Below are 22,066 nucleotides of genomic sequence, written 5' to 3'. Positions count from 1 at the left end.
ATATAATAAAGATATTTATACATTAAGTGATATATATTTTTAAATATGTATATGCGTATATATTTCTTTATGCCAATATCTTTATTCTGTTACAAAAAGTTTACAAAAAAAAGGTATATATAATATATAAATAAATATATCCTATATATAAAGGACATATAAATAAAAACTAATAAAATAATTTTAGATAAAATTGTTTAAAATTATATATAATACATATATGTATATATATATATATATCTTAATATATTAATTCATTCTAAATAAATAAGGACCAAATCGTAACTTAAAAAAGGTTGAGTGTCTCTACATCTCATTAAAATTACAATTGATACATTTTTTTTGTTAACATTGAACTTATAGCACTTTCAAATATAAGAACTCATAAATACATTTTTTATTCTGTAAATTGTAAATGTAAAAACTCTTTAAATAAGTTTAAAAATTTATCATAAAATGTACAAAAACAGGATTAAGAATGTTAACATAAATGTTATTATTTTTAAGAGTTATCTTAACTTAAGAAAATAGTGAGTAATAGATCCTTAGCGTGTAATGTATAAAATAAAATAAATTTTCTATAAAAATCAACAACGAAATAGATTTAAACAAATAATAGTAACATTATTACTAAAAAACAATTTTTAATCAAGTCTGACAAAAGGTTTTATAACTTATCTTAAATATTAATAATATAGAACAGGGCTGTCGAGATCAGATACGATCGCGGGCCAATACAAGTCATTGTACAGATTAAGGGGCCGCAGAAACAAATAAATACGTCTATGATTTTTTTTTTGTGAACAATAAAAGTTCGGTGATAATGTCAAATTTAGTTTTATTAAATTATTCATTTGTATTCATTTTTTTGGGATAGCATAAAAATAAAACATTGTAATTTTACCAATATTTTAGATTAACATAGCAACTTGATGCGGGCCGCATCTGGTTCGTGAGATGTGCTTTGGGCAGCCCTGATATAGAACATTGCAGCTAAATTGTTATTACAACTATATTCGTTGCTTGAAAGCTGTTTTATAAAGTTTACAATTATTATATATATTAATATTAAATTATTATCGTAACCCATTAACGGATTACATGAAGAATACACGGGATGGAAAATGTGAGGGCAAGTCGAGAGTTTACTAGGAGAATGATGGAAAAAAATGTTAATGTGGGTGAGGTGACAATTAAACGTAGCTTAAATCCATGTGAAGGAAGCTTATTATTTCGATAAGATTGAATGTTAAACTAATCGAAGTAAAACTGGTGTATGTGTTCGGATATTATAGCCGATTATGAGGGATAAAACTAGAGTTAGGAAAGGAAAATGTGTAAAGTGAAATTGATTGATTTTCATAAAATTTGATGTTAACTTTAAGTTATACTTTGTTCTGCTAAAAGATGATTGGCATTACAATATGTCAATTACAATTACGATATAGCATAGACCACTTATACTGTGTTGTAAAATTATAAAATTACCATCTTCGGCAGAGTTGAAAACTTTTTTTCAATAAAATTTATGTCGGATCTTTTAAACCAAAAAATTTGTAACTTAAAGTTAAAATCTATATAATTTATATAAATGGAAAGCTAAGCTATATTGAGTTATAGCATAGTGGAAGAATATGTTCAAAATATGTGTTTTCTAAAATTCACTGCCAAATAAAAGTGCCCGAGAATTCGGGTCGTGCCTAAACTCTTAGATTAACTGCTCTTCCAATGTATAAATCAGGCATTGATCAATGATTTCATCAAAAGTTTGGTGAAATTCCCGGGAATTTGGATCGTACCTAAACTCCTACATTAATTGCTGTTACAATGTCTAAATCAGTCATTGATCAATGATTTCATCAAAAGTTTTATAAAATTCCTGGGAATCCAAACTCCTAGCCTAAACTTGTAGATTAACTGATGAAGACAAAGGCGAATTCCTAATATTAGAAGACACACAACGTACGAAATAAACATAAAAATATTAAAAAACAAAAATAAACTTTAAAATATTAAATGCTTCAAAAGGAGGCTGGAACCCAAAACTCTTCCTCGTTTACAGTACTTACAAAAATCCAATTGGATATATTTGTATCAAGAGATGTGAAAAATGATAAAATAAAGGCATCAATGTGGACACAATTCTAGACAAGTGCATGCAATCCTTTAGTGATGTGTGTATGTAGTTTGATTTAAGATTTAATAAAATTTTTAATTTAATATTAATAATAATAATATTATTATTATTATATATGATGTGATATTATATCATATATTATGCATATATAATATTTAATAATTGTTCCAATAATTATACGCTTCGCCTTACTTAAAATTTTAGTATTAATATTTAACAATTTTCGGAAAGAATTTGTTTTACGGTATGGAATGTGGTTAGATATAGATGCCCTAAGATACTGGGATAGCTCAAATTATTAAATCAGGTAGCATTAAAATTAGGGAAACGGCTACAGGTTTTCTTATGACTTATGTGGCAAGGACGAGTTTTCTTATGATTTACGTCGCAAGGACCGGTTTTCATGTGAATTATATTGCAAGAACGGGTTTTTTTGTGATATATATTGCAAGTGGACTGTGAACTACTAATTGGTGGGATCACTAACACCACATACGCCAAATATTTTACTGACAACAGCGAATCTCCACTTTATTTGGATGACGAAAACACAATAGAGAGAATGTCAGTATTATGTTTCTGTACTGCATTCTCAAGATTCATACTTAAAATAGTAAAGTACGACGTCGTATGTAGCTTTAATTAAACAAAAACACCTGAACATTGAACAAAAAAAGCACAAGTCAACTATTTTAACTAAGACCGAAACCTACTCAGCGACAAGGTATCTGTGCTGACGAGCCATTGCGAAATAGAAAGGCATGCTATGAGACTCGTTCTATCCTATAATAACTTTTGTTGTTGTTATGGCGATGAGGAGACCGTGGTTCATCTCATGCGCCAGTGCCTTTTTAAAGGTTCCTTTTCTTACCGACTTGACCGAGCTGTCATCGTGTAATATTATGGACTTACCCCAATTCACAGAACTAATATTATGGGCTTAGCCCAATTCACAGAACTAATATTATGGACTTAGCCCAATTCACAGAACTGTTAGGTTGGTTTTCTTTTACCTATTGGGGGAGTCGTTACCTTTTTCGGTGTTGGTCGCATACTGATCTTTCAGTCTATGTACGTACTAGTGCTAATCCCGTGGTACTACAATAGGCCAATATTTGAGTTCAATTGGGCTTTTTGAATAAAAGGCCGTCACTTCAATCTACCTATCTAAGTAGCTCGAATAACAGCTCCTTACCTCTTTCAAATACTATTCGTTTCTTTAAAAGTCAAAAATTGATGTAATTATTGGAATGAGTTTTACAGTACAATGCATATTTACGGCCTGAGTGCTGTAACTCTATCCACAAAACATTCCCAAGAGGTGGTTTTAGTAGGTACAAATTTTACACGTTGACTTTCGACGCTTTCAAGCAACGGAAAAAAAACGTCACGTTTTTAAATACGAATCAAAAATAATTGACTACCCGGTTTAAAGCAGGCATTTTAGTTAAAAAGAACTTATAGTGGCAAATTGAGTGAGTATATACGAAAGAAACCTTATATAAATTATATATATTCCGTCAACTCCTAAGAATGAGCGTAAGACCGCAAAGAAAGAAATATTAATATTATGAAATTATTACTAAGTCCAATAGATCAGCGCAAAAGCGTAAATAGAAGCTTAAAAAGGTTTTAATGTACCGGTTCTGTTTGTATTACCTAGCTTATTCCAGAACCCATGTGGGATTGCACCGTACCACATCTGTGCGTGCGTATCTTTAATCTAACAAAATTGAGTACAAAATTTTAATTAAAATTTCAAAAAAATAATTTTACAATTTCTATTTTGTTGTCTATTTTACATAACATTCTATAATTATATTTTTATTTGCAATTTGGAAATGATTTAAGTGGGAAGAAGTGTCAATTCCTTGCTTAGATTGGCATTACTTTAATATATATTGAACTTTGAGTTCTAATTGGAATTAAATATTTTTTAAAGGGAATAATTTAGCCTGCAGTTATTTTATTTTCGACCTTATGTATTTCAGTTTGTATATTTTTGATAACGATTTCAAAATTACGTATATCTGCCGATATCTGTTCAAGACTCAGAGCAATATTTTTCATTTTTTCACGATCAATTTGTACTTCAAGATCTCGTATTTCCTTTGTGACATTACCTGTTTGTGAAACCAATTCAACAAGATGACTGCAGGTTTCATGCAGTGTGGCCAACAGTTTATAGGCTTTCTTGGCATGTAAATCGTGCTTGGCACTCTGGAATAGTAAGTCGTCAGTATAGTTAAATTGACGTTGCAGTTGTGCTGAGACAGCATTCAATTGTTTTTGTAAGTCACGCGTATCATCCAATACCTTAAAGATATCATTCCGTTGCTTCCGTATATTTCCTATGAATTCTAGTATCCTACGTGTATATTCCTTGCGTAAAGCTGCTGCATTTGGATTATTTTTGAGTTCTTCACTTAGTTGTGCATGTTGAGTATTTTTCTCATGTAGTGTTTGTTCCAGTTGTGTGATTGTTTCTCGTAGTTCCAGTACGTTTTGTACGTTTTTTGCTTGTTTTGCAGTTTGCAACACTTTAAGTGTCTCTTCCATTGGCTTGCGATAGCTCTGCCATTGCTGTTCCCTTGTTTTGCGTCGTTCCTTTGTTGTGGCTATAAGGTTTTCAAGTTTGGCTATATTTTCTTTTGGGTTTTCAAGAACGACACATGTGCGTTCATGCATTTTTGCTTCTTGCTGCAAGCTTTCGATTTCATTCTGTACCGCTGTTTGTTGACTTCTTAAACTGACTATTTTCATGCTGCTTCCCTTACGTTCGGCAAGTAAAGCTTCGTATTGTGATTTTAATAGGTTTATTTCTTCAGTTAGTTTTTCCACTGGAGATAATACTTTATTTTTAGTAGTTACGTCTTTTGTGCTAGCGTCTTCATTAACAACCTTTTCTGGTATTTTTGTAGTTTCTGCATTATCAGCTCCAAAGGTGAATTTTACGGGCTCTTCCTCATCTTTGCTATGCAGATCTATAGAATTCTTATGTATCACAGAACTTATTAAGTCATATTCTTCCATTGCAGTTTGTTGAAAAATATTTGGCGCTTGTTGTTGCAGATAGTTTTGCACCTCTTTTGCGATAGTACCGGTACCCAGTATGTTCAGGTTTGGTTGTGGTACGAATTTAATGTTAAAGCTACTACAGCCATTTTGCTTTACCGCCCTTGAATATTGCGGTATCCAAGCACGTTTAAGTTGATTGAGTATTTTTTCTTTTATTTCTCGGCGCAGTATTTCATATTCCCCAATTGGACCCTGATTTAGTGCATCTGTTGATGTTTGATTATCTTTAGGTAGTTGTTCTATTAAAAACATTAATAGGCGTCGCACTTCAATTGCATTCGGATACAAAAAAGTTTGATAACCAATATCGCCACGATAGCCATAACTGGCACATGCTTCTGCAAGTGCAGTCGCCACAGCAAATCTCTGCGCCATATTTGGTGGCAAAGTACGTGGTACTGGTGTTGGCTTTATTTCTTGCAGACAAGTTGATACAGCCTTAACCAAAAGTTCTGGCGTAAAGTTTGTTAAATTAAATGCATCCCCCTCGATATCACAACCAATTTGTCTTAATGAGTAAATAATAATTTTGTCTACTTCATCCATTTTGCACTCAAAATTTTATTTTAGTTACCAAAATCTGGCACGGAGCTATCACACAATTCAAGAATTTTTTTGACACATCGAAATAACTAAACAAAGAATAACGAACAAATTATCAAAAAGAAAACAAAAAATGTTTTATTATTTTCTTTATTTAATCTGTACGTAAATAAAGTTTGATAACAGCTTGTCACAATTTCAATTCCACACATAATTCTTCGCACACCTCATTAGTAATAATGTTCGTTTAGTTTAATGTTGAAGGATTCAGTGTTGGGCAATTTGATGTTGTCACTTAGCAAAAAAAAAAAAATTTTAAATGTGTTTAACTTATGTCGTCTACGATTCGTAAATCTGGATACAATTTAAATTTACACTGGATTCCCATCGAACATTTTTGCAGTTGTGTTTTAGTGGATTCACACAAGAAATTCATTGAGAATTTTTGAAATGTGCAAATAGAATACCACAAACAAAAAAAAAATATTTGTGTTATATTATCGAACTCTATATCTATAGTCTATAACTTGCACATAATATATGCATGTATTTTCCTTTTTAGCAATTCAACACTTTCACAGTTTGTTAATTTAGCTCGAGTTTAGCTTGTTGAATTAAAATCATTAATAAGTTCTTTTAGGGAATACAAATAAAAAATCTTATAATTATATACAATATAATTAAAATTGTGCTAACTGAACCAATAAGACGTATATATATAGCAGTATATTATTACACTATAGCAAATAATGTTACTTCTCATTGAAATTGCTAATTTTGTTCTTTTAAATGTGACGACCATGTATGCAATTGGTAATAAAAACAAACTAAAAATGAAATAACGCATTATATTGTAAAGTGAAGAATAAACAATAGGATATTATACATTTAAGGAAATGGAATACATTTTAAATTATAATATATTTTGTGTGAAAAATACTCAAACTTATTGCACAAAAAACAAAACCAATCATTGAAAATTTATTTTGCTGCTCCTGAATCATAACAAATGCATTACAATGATATTAGATAATATATTATTTTTAATTACATTATTATTTTCAATTACAATGATATATTATTTTCATATATTAAGGATACTTATGAAATTTCTTAAATTTAAACAAATTTCAATAAGAAATTGTATGTGTAACTTGTTTAATTTTTATTTGTTTAAATCAGTTGTCGTATGAACGCCGTTGTCGTTTTCATACAAAAAAGATTAATGTCGAAAGTACATAGACAAATATTTAAAGTATTTACTAAAGTAACTGAATAAATTTAAATAATAATAAAATAATCAAATTATTTACTTTTATTGTTCTTTTTTGGCATATTATTAACAAAAATAGAAAAACTGCAAAATCACGCATTACAGCAATTTAAATATTACGTTACATTATATATTTACATAATTTATAAACGGCAGTTTATATATGAAGTTTAAGTTTAAACAGTTTCGGAGCTGATGGCATTTAAGCAAGCCTGTAAACGTTATTGATATAGTGGTAATATAGTAATTGGTAACAAAATAAAAACCTAAATATAAAAACATTTTTTATGAATACCTCTATTATAACTTTTAATTTAAAGTTATTTAATTTTTTTACTACAAGTATGAACGGAAACAGACTTTATATTTGCAAACTATATGTATGACTTACTATCTACAAAGCGCCATCTTTGTTGAAAAAAATTTCAGCGCGCTGTCAGATCATACAACTCAGCCAACGCTTGAAATTGCGGCAATTTTAAAAAGATTCCTGTCAGTCAGATGATATTGGCGCCAGTTCTGTTATTAAATTTTGTTTGCAAATATAAAGCGCTGAAGGTTGCATATATATTATTTAACTACATACACTTTGCAAATTTTTGTTTAATGACAAAATTGTAAACATCGAATTGCAACGCCAATTTTTAATAGGAATACCTTTTTTGGCGTGCGGAGCGCTAGCAGTTGTGTGTGTGTGTGAGAGAAACTGTGCACCGCCATATCATACTAGTAAACTAACATTTTGAAAGAACAAAAAAAGACTAGCAAATAAATTCGAAATTGACATTGAAAGTTGTAATTAAATTTTTACAAATGATGGAGGACAACCAATCGAATGAATCAAACGATATTCAGCTTGAACCGACAACTATGAATTCAAGTATGGTCGACATGAAGGAGCAAAATCAGCATGAAGTAACAGGTGATAACGGAGTAAAGTTAGTCAATATACCACCATTTCTGAATGAAGATCCTGAATTGTGGTTTGCACAAATTGAAGGCTATTTTCATATCAACGGCGTTACGTCCGATTTGTCTAGATTTTTTACTGTAACTACTTCATTAGATGTCGAAACTCTTCGTAGAGTATCGGATTTAGTAAAAAAACCACCAGAGGACGACAAGTACGAGACACTAAAAAGGGAAATAATACAACAATTACACAGCTTAAAACGACATCAACTAATTTTACTTTTAATTGGTATGGACGGATCCAACAAACGTCCTTCGGAATTGCTTCAGATGATGAAAGTTCTTACAGCATCTCACATGCTTGACTTCGAATTACAATATTATTGGCTTCGAAAATTACCTAAAAATATTCAGCGTATTCTAAAAACATGCAATATGGATGACGTAAATAAATTAGCCAAACTGGCAGATAGTATAATAGACAATATACCCAAATTGCAGAATGTTGACTCTAAAACTACAAATACACAAGACGACAGTTCCGTGGAATCGGGGCTGAATGCACGTATTACAGCATTGGAGGAATCAGGGCTGGATGCACGTATTACAGCTTTGGAGGAATCAGGGCTGGATGCACGTATGACAGCATTGGAGGAATCATTACAGCAAGTAGAAACTAGATTAACTGGATTGAATATCGAGATCTATAATAGATCAAGCTCACGTCAGCGAAAGAGGCAACGCAGTTCCAGTAAAGAACAGGTTGTAAGCCAGCCTGTCATTCAGAATTTTTGCTACTACCATCTCAAATTTGGCGCACTCGCTAATAATTGTATTCAGCCGTGCAATTTTGCTGAAAGTCAACAATGAAACTGAAACTCTTGTTGCCGACGAAGTATAGGACGAAGTTTTCGAATGAAACTAACTAAAAAAATCACGTTTACAATATGAATATTTCAATTAATACTGGCTCATATGTATCGCATGTGGAAACTTTCTTTACAGCCTAACGTTTTGTGAATTATCTTCAGATGTCGGAATACCATACATACCATACATTCCGTTATCGCGTGGCAGACTTGCTTCCTTGGCAGTTCTTGACTTACATCTGACAGTTATTCTGGTGCAACAGTTGCGGTTTATTTTTATGCCAAGGGACATATTTTAAAGATTTTTTAGCAATATTTTAAAGCAATATCTTATTGCTGTAAAAGTAGAGCTAGCATTATATATTTTCTTGTGATACGAGTATTTACATTATTAATTATTATTAAAACGAAAATGTGTTGTATTCAATTATTCAAATAATTTGTTTAATTTTTAATAATTTTTTCTAGCTAAAATAAAATGCTTAATTGTTTCATATAAAATTTATTTGATATTTTATTTTTTTTGAGCTTTATTCCAGTGTTCAATAAGTGAGTTTCCTAGAGTTTAGACTTTATATTAATTGTAAATATATAGCAGATCTTCTATGGGCTGCTTTTTATTATGAAATAACATATGTCCTTCTTGGTTTCGGACATTAACGGCAATTTTGGGAGTGATCTTTCAGCTTACCGCACTCAAACATCTTACGAAAGATTATTTGAAAGTTCTTTCGTATTCTGGCAGCGGTCTTTTGCAAGACTGAAAGCGCAAGACTTTTAACGATCTTGCCAGAATTGCCCTATATATGAAGGGTGCTCAAATATGTTACAGCTATATAAAAAAAAACTGTTAACCACTCTTTTTCTATATCTTAATTGAGGTGACTTAATATATTGTTAGGATTTAACCTAACTTAAGATGGTTACTGATTGTCGTATAAGTCACCATTTGAATTGCCGATAAATTCCAAAGATTTTGGATTAATCAGACTAACTTCCTATTGGAAGTTAGTTATTTAGGAAGTTAGCTGCTAGGATGTTTAGCTTATTTATATATAGTCAGAAATCAAAACAGAGAACCAAAATTTCATTTATTTTTGTATTGCGGTGTTAAGTAAGGGAGCGTTCAAATATTGCGTACTGCCAATTTTTGATATTTTTTAATCCATTTCATTCGTCTAAGATCAAATTAATCTCGATTCTTGGGATGTTTAATAACTTTAGTGGTAACTGAGTATTCTCAGCGGGTATGCAATATTTTATTACTTCCCACCAGGTATGATAATCGAAATTTTAGAATCAACCTCGGTCGACATATATAATTTTTTAAGATCTATTTTAGACGTACGCGTCAGGCTTATTCGCATATAATATATAATATATAAATAATATATTGATTTAAGTAAGCTCATCAAACTATACATAAGGGATAGAGCCTTGAAGCTATTGGCGAAAATTGACAGGCTGCACTACATAGCACTATATAATCTCAGAGCAATCACTAACCATACGGGGCGGTACGCAGATCTTAGATCAGTACATTGGTTAAGAAAGAGTAAAAGTGCCCAGTTGTACTAACTCGGAAAAATCTCAATATAAGATATAAAACAGACAAAATTTATGAAATGGTTGGAGCAGATAATATGTTTATTTTATTTTAATTTAATAAGTATTTTAATTACAAATCCTATCTTGTATTTTTTAATATATTTATTCATATATTATAATAAAAAGTTATAATATTAATAATAATAATAGTAATAATAAATTTATATTATAATAAAAAAAAGCAATTCGTTTTTGATTTTGAAAAAGAAGCTCCACACAATTAGTATTATTTTTGTTTGCATAAAATAATAGTTATTTTTGAGTTTTGTTTTTAAGTCAAGAATAAAAATTATCTTTGAGTTTTAAAATGAAAGGCAGAGTTTACGACTTATTTGTGCGCGGAAAAGTATAAGCAACTATTAATAATTATTGTTTAAACTTCTGAAAATAATATTAATATTTTATATATATTAAAATTGGCCTTTTTATATTATAAAATAAATAATTCAGATTTATTTTTTATTATTTTTAAAAATGATATATTTTAAAATTTATATATTTATATATATATTTATAAATTGTAAACATTTTAAGATATTATTTTTAGAACTTAAGATAATTAATTATGTATAATATGAGTAATATTTTATTTTAAATATGTGTTACAACAACAATATATAAATTCAAGTGGATTAAATGTATTTTACCTAAGAATATTTTTTTTTAAAACTGACATAAAAATGTCACATAAGAGATACATTTCCATCCACGCAATGTAGAAGGCATTTCAACGTACATTCCTTTTGGACATTTTGAAGATTATTCGATGTAAAAAATGACTTTGGATTGACCGCAACAAATGTGGCAAATGGGATTTTTATGTGAATTTTATGGAAATGGGAACTCACCGAATGTCACTTGATGTTTTTGTGTGTAATAATCATCATTTGTGGTTGAGGCTTGAGGATTTCAACTAAAAGGCATTCAATTGACTATTTCGTCTATACACAAAAAAATGGACATTTGAGGAAAATCATATAAGAATGAGTACATATATACATATGTCAATAAGTTATTGTCTCAAGATATGTAAAAATATATATTTAAGTTCATTGAAATAGTTTTATAATAACATTGACCTCTGACACTTGATGTAGATATGCTGTAATGAAATTGAAATTTGTAACACGTGGTACTATTTAGAGGGGAAAATATTCCTTAATATATGTAAGTGGGTTAATGTTTATATATATTGTATTTATAAATATGTTTAATTTTTAATCAAATATTTAGTTTTTATTATATATATTTCATATACTACAAACAGGCATGTCTGTCGAAATGGGGAATATTCCAACGTCATTTCTGCGGGAGTTTTTTTTACAAAACATATAAGTTAGAATCGTAATCAGGCGATGAAAACTACGATTGAAATTAAGTTAACTGTGTGAATAAGTAATTTGGGGTGTGAGTTGAATAAGCGAAATCAACAACAAAATTAAGATACTTTCCACAATGTGAATAGGTTTTAAAATGATAAAAATGCTTAATTGAAAAAATTTAAATTATATAAAATTAATTATTTATTATTTTAATGATCAAACAATTTTTTGAAAATAATTTTGTTTTTTTACTGGCTAATTGGTCAATAGTTAAATAATAAACTTTTTAAAAATATTTATTTGTTTTTAAAAGATTTTATTTTTACCGATATTTCGACTGTAATCTATAGATATCATCAGGGTACTATAAAATTTAAATACAATGTAACAATATTTTAGTACATATCACAAATAATAATTATAATACTTTGGAAATAATTATAAAATACATTAACATCGAAACATGAATTATATAAATGTATATAGATACACAATACCATGACAATAGATATAAAAATAACATATATAGGAAAGATATAGTTATCCTCTTCCGAATTCTCAGGTGTATAAAAACACCTTTAGTTTTTATACACTAGAGTACAGTGTTGTGTGTCAGTTTTAAAATTGAGTCTGGTGTCCCTAGGAGTTTGGAGGATGTATAATATTTCCAAGAAAAAGCGTTTTTGTTGATTATTTTCTTGGTGTAACACCTATACATTATTGAGGTCCGGCTCATGGTTTGATGTAATACAGTGTGGTGATGCCAGTGTCGTTTTTGACTCAATATTATTTTTATACTTTATACTGTGTTTATGTCTGGCTATACGCGTCTTTACCTTGTTTTTTGTTGTTCCAACATATACTTGGTTGAATATGTTGGATTCGTCACCTTTACATTTAATTTCATAAACCACATTGTGTTTATCCAAAGTAATTATTTTTGATTTGGTATTAGAGAACCGCGTCTTCATCGTGTTTTGCGTCTTATATGTAATTTAATATTTTTATTTGTCATATATTGTGGATGTTGCAAATCGATTAGAGAGTTTTGGGACATATACAATACTTTTATAAATTTTAGTATTCTGGTTTACTTTTTGATTTTTGTTTAAAACCCTTTTGATGTCGTTTCTCTTCCTCGTGGAAAATTATGTACTGAATAACTTCTGAACGAAGAAGAGCAAATAATATAATCTATATATTCCTACGCAATAATTTAAATATTATTCTTAAAATTTTTTTTTAAAATTTTTTACTGCATTATATAAATAATTTTTATATAATTTTCTTCTTCTTATGCAAACGAAACAACAACAATGCGAAGTAAAAATGTTTCCTAATCGTTTTGTTCGACGTACGCTAAAAAAAACCAGTACCTTAGGAAAAGGAGCACTAAAAAGACCACTACATTCGGGGAAATATCACTAAAAAGAGCACTATCTTCGTGAAAAGATCGTTAAACAGAGCACTACCTTCGAGAAATGATCATTAAAAAGAGCACTACCTTCGGGAAAACAACACAAATTCTAAAAATAAACAGTTTGTGTTGCGGACACAAACTTCAAAAATTTTTTTGATGTGTTTTGGACATGAGCAGTACACTACGATACTGCTCTGTTACTCTATCTGCTGAATGCGTAGAGAGTGACAGCAAAGATGGGAGCAGTCCTCTAAGGGACGTGGACCTATGAGTGGACTTTTTAGTATATCTTTACAGATTTCAACTGTCAGATAGTCTATACTGCCCAATCTGCCACAATGTCGTAGAAAAAGCAGAGCGTGTAGCTTTTCGCTGTGACCGATTTAATAAAGAACGGAAAATGCTTGTGGAGGTCCTAGAATATCTACCATTTCCTAGCAGGGTTGTACATTAAATGTGCTCAAGTAGCTTTAAATGGAATGCAGTAAAAACGTTCGCAACTCAAATTATGCGGCGTCTACGACTTACGAAGAGGAAAGAAGAACAGCTGCAGTGATACACCTGCAACGATAATGAATGCATACATACAGTATGAAAACTGTAATGCAATGACGACAAGCGTTTAAGCTTCGCGCTATGGATGGTCTCTTGAGACCTAACCGTCGGACATCGGAGTGCCAAAGTTTCACACTGACTGGGCTTTCGATGCTTTACACCTCGTTAAAAAAAAACAATAATACTCTTACACAACTTCGAGAGCGAGGAAGGACTGCTAATTGGGCGATAGTCAGAAGGGGACGCATTCGAATTTTTTTTCAATTGGAATAATTTTTGCATGTTTCCATGCAATAGAAATTATTGAAGTACTAAAACAGCGATTAATTATATGTGTCAGAGAAGAAATAATTGATTGAATTGTCACATTATTGAAAACCACTTCTTGACTAACACACTCGAAGCTAAATAAACCCTCAGAGTCGACGCAATCATGAAAAGGAAACACAGGATTGATGTTTAAACTATTACCAACAGACAAAACAAAATAATCATTTAAATTATTGGGATCTACGAAAGACACAGCAGTGGAGCTTTTTATAATTCCCAGGGATTTAATATTATTCCAGAGATATTTTTTTTATTGACCACAAAGGTTTAAAGAAGGTTGATTTAGCTTTATAACTAGCCGCGGAAATTAAATTCCTTTAAATCACATCCAATTGAATGCAGTGGGATATGTTTACTAAACAGCATATTTTTTATTTATTTTTTTTAACTAAATTATTTTTTATTTTTAAATATATTTTTTAATATTTACATTTTATTATTGTAGTTCTATATATATAAGTTTATCTTATAATATCCATATTTTTAATGTCAATAACGCGAAATAAATATTAATCTATTCTTGAATATTTAGAAATTGGGGAATTTGTCTACGTCACAAAATGAACCCAAAATTTTTTCCAATCTAAGTACAAAAATTAACGTAATTACAAAAATTAAGTTATAAGAATACGTAGTAAAACTTTGATATAAACAAACTTAGTAATAAGAATAAGGAAAATGCTTATAAAAATTAAAATAACATATAAAAGTAGATTTTTGCGATTACAAACGTTACCATATGGCACTACCATTTGATTTTTGAAAAACATAGTCTTTCCCAGCTATATTCATAATACCAGATCTAAGGTAGAATTTCCATTTATTACGCAAATGTGTTATTTTATCATATTGACAAACAATGACATTCTCAGTATCAAGATCAGTAGACTCGTCATCACTTATATCATCTCTACTGTCAAGTGGTTCTTCTTCAGTTCCATCACTATTTTCTATATCTTCATTTTCATCTTCATCAATATCCTCATCGTCTTCATCAATTAAATCTTCACTAACATCGCTTTCCTCTTCATCTGTAGTATCCACCAGTTTACCATCAAGTTGTTTTGATGGATTGAACTTCTGTATACCTTTTTTTTGTAGTGCCGCTGTTATGTGTTGTTGTAGCGCATAATGAGCCAATCTTGTTGGCAAACATATAATAGATGATATTAGCTGTGATGTTAAAATTTGTTGAAGTTGATTTTCCTGCAAGGCTGAAGCTGGCACTTGTACAGTAAGTACGCGTGGTTCCGTATTTTCGCTTCCAGGTTGAGCAGGTAAAGTAATATTAACGTGCATAATTCGAGATGGATCTAGTGCAGTAACAATTGGGAAGGGATCAGTGGTTGATGTTTGTTCTTGTGAATTAGTCAATCCGACTGTTGCGCCTCCTGTTGATCCAGCATTGCCGGCAATACCTTGATTTATATCCAAATTTGAGGTTGCTATTGCTGAAGAACTGTTATGTTGCGCAGCTATAGCTATACGTGCTTGTCTCTTAGCTTTAGCCGCAGAGGCCTTTGTGGGCTTTTGGTTGTTGCCTATACTTTGTAGAGGTTGTGATTCTGATTTTTCAGGATTTATATCAAGAGCTTTACTCGACATTAATTTGCTACGCCATATCTGTTTCGTTTCTTGTAGCACTTTTTCATCTACGCCATCATCGAGAAATGCCTCTCGCACATTCGATATAACATCTTCTATTACGCTATCGTATATTTTTAAAACCGAATTTTGGCATAAAGCCATTTGCGCCTTCTTTTTCGCCAGTTTAAAGGCCGTTATGCTGCACTTAAAGTAGCAGTCAACACACTACAATAAGTAAAAAACCACCACAAAGAATAAAAGCCGAACACGTTCACGACGCCTGCAAAAACAATAACACTATGTTTCCAAAGCACAAAAATTTTATCCCTTTATTTTTAAAGAATAGTTGCAGTTTTTTATTTTTCTATGGTGTTGTCATTAAAATGTCTTAAAAAATAAGTTCAGATTTTTAGCTTTAAAACATCGTGTTAACGATTCTTTTTAAAACCAATTTATTAAATATTATATTTCTATTTTCAATGCTGATAAGATAAATTAAATGCAAAATAACTGTGCTTAACAAATAAATAGGTACGTAGTATAGACATCTAGAACTACATAGATCATTTACAAAAATTATCCACATGTATTTTACACTTAATAATTAATAGCAATAGTGAAAATACATTAACATACATTTCATTTAACTATATAATGAACATATGTTTAAAATTATTTCCTGTGAAATGTTGTTTAAAACTGCTGAATAAAATAGTTTTAACTAAGGTCGATTTTATAAAAACTGTAATATTTTTAAAAATACTATAATACTATATATATATATATTTTTTTTTTTTATTTATATAGATATTTATTTACATTTGTATTTATTTTTCAACAATGCTACGGTTTTTATAAAACCGATCTTAATTAAAACCATTTCATTCAACAGTTGTAGCTTCTTAACTTAGCAAGAGACTTTGATTTAATTTAGAGTAAACTAAAGAGGAAAACATAATAATAGGAATTATTAACTGTTTCCCCAACACGCAGCGAGTAACATCCTTGAAAATGCTAGACTATCGATAGTCTACAATAGTTTGTCATAGCAATGCTTCACAAAAAAAGCGCACTTTTGGCATTTGTAGTTTGCCACGACTTAAACTAAATTTTAAATTCTAATTCTAAAATCATCAAGGGGATAAACATTTCCACATTACATTACTTTTAAATAGTAATGATCAAATATTTCTGTGTACCCACTACTTCAGTCAAGTTCGAGTGCATGATCAGTAAATCTAGACAAATAATTTCAGAACGCCGGATTTTGACTGAGAGAAAAAACATCAATCACTACGTTTACGCGAGTCTTAAAATCACTTTTAAAACTGATTTTAAAATTTGTTCTTAGAGCGTTTACGCACAAGAATTAAAAGCACTTTTAAGGTAACTGTCAATCAATCAGCTGTTTAACAGCAAACATAAATGTTGATTTTAAACATTTTAAAAATGAATATGGTAAAACTACAAATTGTTTTACTTTTATTGCAAAAAAAAGATATTATAACCAAAATTGTAGAAAATAATAATAAAGCAACAATGCTGATTTTAAAATCATTCCGTAAAAAATTTACAAAATTACGAGAAATGCGATTGCAGCTCTTTAATAAAATGGCAATACGTTCTGCTAATGAGGCTTTAATGAATGTAAATGTTTTTATAAAGTTTTTCATAAAATATTTAGAATGCATTTTTGTTTTTAGCTTCCACCACGAATAAGAACTTTTAGCAAAAGGAAGAGAAGTTCGGAATGGTGGGATGTTGAAGTTCTGCAGTTCTATGACGATGAACAATGGATTGCTGATTTTCGAATGAATCGACAAATATTTTTCAGGCTTGTAGATTTGCTTAAGGATAAAATGGCACCAGCAGAAAATACTTTCGTTGAAGGGTTGTCTGTTGAAAAGAAAATAGCTATTGCAGTTTACAAACTTGCCTCTTGTGCTGAATACCGTGTAATTGCAAAGGGATTTGGAGTATCAAAAAGTACTGTTTGCTTATGTGTTCACAGTTTCTGTAAAGTTTTAATTGAAAATCAAGTCGGCAAAATATTATCCTGGCCAAATGCATTAGAATGTGAACGCATAGCCTCGAGATTTGAACAAAAATTTAAACTGCCAAATATTATTGGTGTTATAGACGGCACTCATGTGCCAATTAAACCCCCACAAGACGGTGCTGCAGACTTTCGTAACAGAAAGGGTTATAGTTCCATTGCAGTGCAAGCTATTGTGGATGATCAATATTTATTTAAAAATATCACAGCACAAAATCCTGGCTGTGCACACGATGCATCAGTGCTTAGGGGCAGTTCTCTATACAAAAACCATAATACATTAATTCCTGAAAGCCATAGTGAAATCGACGGAATTTACAACGCCTCAAATGAAGCTATGCTTTTTAAACTTCCTTATTATATTATTGGTGATGCAGCTTATCCGCTTTGTAACTGGATTATGAAAAATTATAGGGACGAGTTAACTGTTGAAGAGACATCCTTCAACTTATATTTGAATCAAGCACGAATTGTTGTGGAGCAAGCATTTGGTCGCTTGAAAGGAAGATGGAGAATACTTTATAAGAAGAGCGACCTAGATGTTTACAATATGCCGCATGTGATAATAGCGTGCGGAATTCTTCACAATTTTGTGGAGATATCTAAACAACGTTATAATTCCTCATGGGATGTAGAAAGAATCCACGGTGAAAGTGAATATCCCCAACCTGAACAGATGTACAATCGACAAAATTCGTCGTCCGGACATCTTATGCGAGATCATATATGCGCGTACTTGGCGAGAAAATATCCACTTCTACATAGAAGCAATTAAAAAAATAATGTAGAAAAAACCAATTTTTAATTAATTAATTTATACGTTTATTTATAACTAACAATATAATATATATAATATAATATATTTATAACAATTTATGTTTAATAATAAATTTAAATAATTGAAAATAATAAATTTAATATTAAATTGAAATATTTTTTCAATTTTTAGAGAATAAAAAATAAAAAGATTTTCAAATATAGAATAAAAAATAAATAATTTTAATTAATTTAAATTCTGCGATGCAATTAGACCTCTGATAGCACTTTCAATTGTCTCATTGCTACTACGCACCAAATTTTCATTGTGCTTACGCTGCTCTTCCAGCATTTTCGTTTCCCATTCACGCTGTTTTTCCGCTTCCTCGCTAAAGAATTTTTCTTGGCGGCTAATCATAATTTTGCATTCGCGAGACCAACTTTCATGAAAGCTGGACAATGCCTTTGCGTAACTTCCTCTGCCCTTCGATCGATCTAGTCGAATTTGCGTTGTGGTGGTATTTGATGAAGTTGACGTCGAAGGCAAGTCATCTATTCCTAACTCCCAATTCGTTTCATCTACGTTATTCTGCGAGTTCGAAAATGCGGATGTCGAAGGCAAATCAAAGTCTGAATTGTGCTCATCTGTGTTGTCATTCAAATATTCTTCATTCCATTCGCCTACAATTAAAGAAATTAAAGTTCGGTAACAATATATTTACTTTTATGATAAATTACCATTTAAGTGTTCAATATCAAGAGTATCGCACCCGTTATTTTCAAGAATTGATGATGGTCTTGAGTCAAGGATTTCGCACATCAATGGATGGTATTCCATGCAACTGTTACCACTACAATTGTTATGTTTTTTTATTTCAGAGTATTGTCTCTTTAATACCTGCCACTTTTGTTTAATTTGCTGTACACTTCTGTACCAGCCACTGATTTCCAGTTCTTGGCGAACAATTTCATAAATTGTGTCCTTTCTATATTTTTTGCCGTCTAACAATTTAATTATTTGTTTTTCTGCAAATATTTTAATTAAACATTCTTCCTCCTCTTTCATCCAATTTTTTCTTTTCATTTCCCTTTTCTCCATATTTTTAGTTATTTGGTTAGTGTTATTTGTAATAAAATTCAAATTATTTGTACCTATTTACTGTTAACAGCTGACAATTCAAACCTTAAACTGCTTTTAAGGTGTTTACGCAAAGCGTAAAAGTGACATTTCTTACTAAAAGTGATGTTAAACTACTTTTAGTAAGCTAAAAGTGCTTTTAAGCAAAATTCAATTTAGGGTGTTTACGCGATCTTAAAATCGATTTTAAGAGCCTTAAAACAACTTTTAAGGCTCGCGTAAACGTAGTGAATATGATGTTATTTACCAATAAAAATTTTTGGTTACTAAAATCGCAAAGTTAGGCCTTTTTTTTTGTAACCATATCATCTATTGTAATTTAATCTATTGTGAACGATTTTTAGAAGTACATACGAAATTTCAAATTAACTGTCAACTAATGATTTCGTTAGTTCTTCGTATTTGTTCGTAACAAATACGTCACTTTTCTATTTATTATTTTACTACTAAAAAGCATGAAAATTCAAATATTATTCACAATCATGTAAAAAAAAATATTCCTACCAATAATTACAAAGAATTATTATTTTATCACGAATTTTGCATATATAAACCTAACAAAATTTCTATTTTGCCCAGAGTTGCCATCGTAAGTAATGCTTATTTTATTTGCCCTTTTCCGACATGCTTACAAAATAAAAGGCCTATTGTGGAAAAAAGGATTTGAAATTCATGATTTTTATTTTATTTTATTTAAGTAAAATATTATCTCCAAAAATGAAATAAAATGTGTCATATTAATTAAATTTTAGTTGAAATTCAAAATAAAAACAAGATTTTTTTAATTGAAAAGACATTTGTATTGAAATTAACATACTATGGAAAACTATCGATAGTTTTCTACCTCTAGTATGTATTGAGATTGTAAATAATAAATGCCAGTAATTTATAAATTATAAAGTTATTCTTCTTATCAATTACATTTAAAAACTTTTTATATATATAACATAATACTTCCTTTTTAATTTTTAAATAGGAACTATAATACCAAAGAAAGGAATTGTGAGTACATTATAGAGTGAGAATAATTTAGAGAAAATTTATTTACCAATTTGAAATTGCTCTTAAAAAACTTTAAAAAAATGCTATTATAATCATAATTGTGCTTTGTACTAGCTTTTTAATTTGTGAAAATTGTATATATAGAGTAATACTAATAATTAGAAAGATGAAGAAGGTTGAAAAGTATTTAATATATGTGGATTATATGGAGTACTATCATACCTAATTACGCCAACAGACTGAAGATTGTTTAAATATTTAATTTATATCAGCGAAGGTGATATGTAATACTAGAGCAAATTACTAGAAGCTAAAAAATTTTATTTATATAATTCATGATACAAAGATTGCTATTTATTTCTAGTAGGGCAACACAATAGACAAGCATTAATCATCTAAACCCAACCTACCATTCATTTAAATAAAATAGGAAATATGTATTTCTCGAGGTGTTAACTATATTTGAATGTATTAAGTTATTTTTAAGTTTGATCATGTATAATATATAAATATTATATATATAAATACATATATTGATCACGTATAGTATATAAATATTATCCGTGATCAGCAATAAATTCGTTTGAAGTTATAATGTATTGTATTTATCACATATTTAGTTTTTTCTTGCTGGCATTGTAGTTTGTGTTTCTTTCTCTTGATTTGAAATTGCTATACTGTTAAAATTTTTTTTTACTTGTGTAATTTAATATTTTTTAAGATAACACGCTTGAAAGCTCGAAATATTATATTAGAAAATACAAAGTGGACCAACTGCCGATTTTAATTGTCATTGCAAGTTGTTTGTATTATCAATGCAAAAATTATATATACTAGTTACCGTCAGATGGCGTGTATAGATTCTTGTAAGCGTCATCAATTTACTATAGTTCCTTGGTAATTGCAACAAAAATAAAAATGCAGTCCAAACAAATTATATACGGACTATAAACTAATTAAATAAAATTCGATTATTTCCAAAGACCACTGATGAAGAGTACTTGGCAATACTCGAAACAGCGTTGTATGGTCAGCCAAATTTCAATAAATTAAATAAAAAAATTTTTGTCTTTGCCTTTCTTTGCTATTCGAATCGGTCTAAAAATGCATAACGTTTGTTGTAATTAAGCGAGAAATTCAAATAAGTGTTTATATGGATAATTTCAATATCGTTGCAACAAGAAGGGATATTGCAGATCTTTCCAAAACCATAACAGGGATGGGATAAATAAATGGGTGTACCGTTAAGCATGATATAGACGATGAAATTTGTTTGCAAACCAAATTTGCAAACCGAATATGCGCTTTGCTATACACTTTGAAACAAGGTTGGCAAACTTCATTTTTATTTATTTTCTACAGCGTTCATATCAACAGCGGAGTAAGTACAGAGTGCAAAACAATAATTGAAACTGAAGAAATTGAGGTGATGATCATAGCAACCTGTTATTTATTTCATTTTTTAAACTAAAATTATTTT

The 22,066-nt window shown here is 30.0% G+C and overlaps 5 protein-coding genes across 5 annotated transcripts in view; 2 read left to right on the top strand and 3 right to left on the bottom strand.

The window, feature by feature from the left end:
• The window catches only part of LOC119681693 (protein trachealess-like), a 13,307-nt gene extending 10,117 nt beyond the window's left edge, over positions 1–3,190 (bottom strand). The window contains exon 1 of the mRNA XM_038094955.1: positions 3,151–3,190. Coding sequence (XP_037950883.1) covers positions 3,151–3,190 — 40 coding nt within the window. The remainder of the gene's footprint in view (positions 1–3,150) is intronic.
• On the bottom strand, positions 2,366–5,925 carry LOC119671740 (coiled-coil domain-containing protein 22 homolog). The gene has a single exon (XM_038082501.1). It carries the CDS (start codon positions 5,759–5,761, stop codon positions 4,088–4,090), a length of 1,674 nt encoding a protein of 557 aa, XP_037938429.1. The 5' UTR covers positions 5,762–5,925; the 3' UTR covers positions 2,366–4,087.
• A 1,922-nt stretch (positions 5,926–7,847) lies between these two features.
• Positions 7,848–8,813, top strand: LOC119681682. Its single transcript, XM_038094944.1, has one exon. The coding sequence runs from the start codon at positions 7,848–7,850 to the stop codon at positions 8,811–8,813; it is 966 nt and encodes a 321-aa protein (XP_037950872.1).
• A 5,868-nt stretch (positions 8,814–14,681) lies between these two features.
• On the bottom strand, positions 14,682–15,966 carry LOC119670088 (transcription initiation factor IIA subunit 1-like). Its single transcript, XM_038080205.1, has one exon. It carries the CDS (start codon positions 15,794–15,796, stop codon positions 14,780–14,782), a length of 1,017 nt encoding a protein of 338 aa, XP_037936133.1. The 5' UTR covers positions 15,797–15,966; the 3' UTR covers positions 14,682–14,779.
• A 1,279-nt stretch (positions 15,967–17,245) lies between these two features.
• LOC119681671 (protein ALP1-like) lies at positions 17,246–18,465 on the top strand. Its single transcript, XM_038094933.1, has 2 exons — positions 17,246–17,281; positions 17,338–18,465. Exons 1-2 carry the CDS (start codon positions 17,246–17,248, stop codon positions 18,463–18,465), a joined length of 1,164 nt encoding a protein of 387 aa, XP_037950861.1.
• Positions 18,466–22,066: the final 3,601 nt, after the last annotated feature.

This window comes from Teleopsis dalmanni, chromosome 1, assembly GCF_002237135.1.
Source record: "Teleopsis dalmanni isolate 2A chromosome 1, ASM223713v2, whole genome shotgun sequence".
Lineage (NCBI taxonomy): Eukaryota > Metazoa > Arthropoda > Insecta > Diptera > Diopsidae > Teleopsis > Teleopsis dalmanni.
The sequence above is the reverse complement of the archived record's forward strand: the minus strand, read 5'-3'. Positions and strand labels throughout refer to the sequence as shown.

What these genes read in the sequence shown, in the direction of transcription:
- LOC119671740 (XM_038082501.1), bottom strand. Translation starts at nt 5,761, where the DNA reads ATGGATGAAGTAGACAAAATTATTATTTACTCATTAAGACAAATTGGT.
- LOC119681682 (XM_038094944.1), top strand. Translation starts at nt 7,848, where the DNA reads ATGGAGGACAACCAATCGAATGAATCAAACGATATTCAGCTTGAACCG.
- LOC119670088 (XM_038080205.1), bottom strand. Translation starts at nt 15,796, where the DNA reads ATGGCTTTATGCCAAAATTCGGTTTTAAAAATATACGATAGCGTAATA.
- LOC119681671 (XM_038094933.1), top strand. Translation starts at nt 17,246, where the DNA reads ATGGCAATACGTTCTGCTAATGAGGCTTTAATGAAT. An exon ending in CTAATGAGGCTTTAATGAAT is followed by an intron (nt 17,282 to 17,337) that starts GTAAATGTTTTT and finishes TTTTGTTTTTAG; the next exon opens with CTTCCACCACGAATAAGAAC.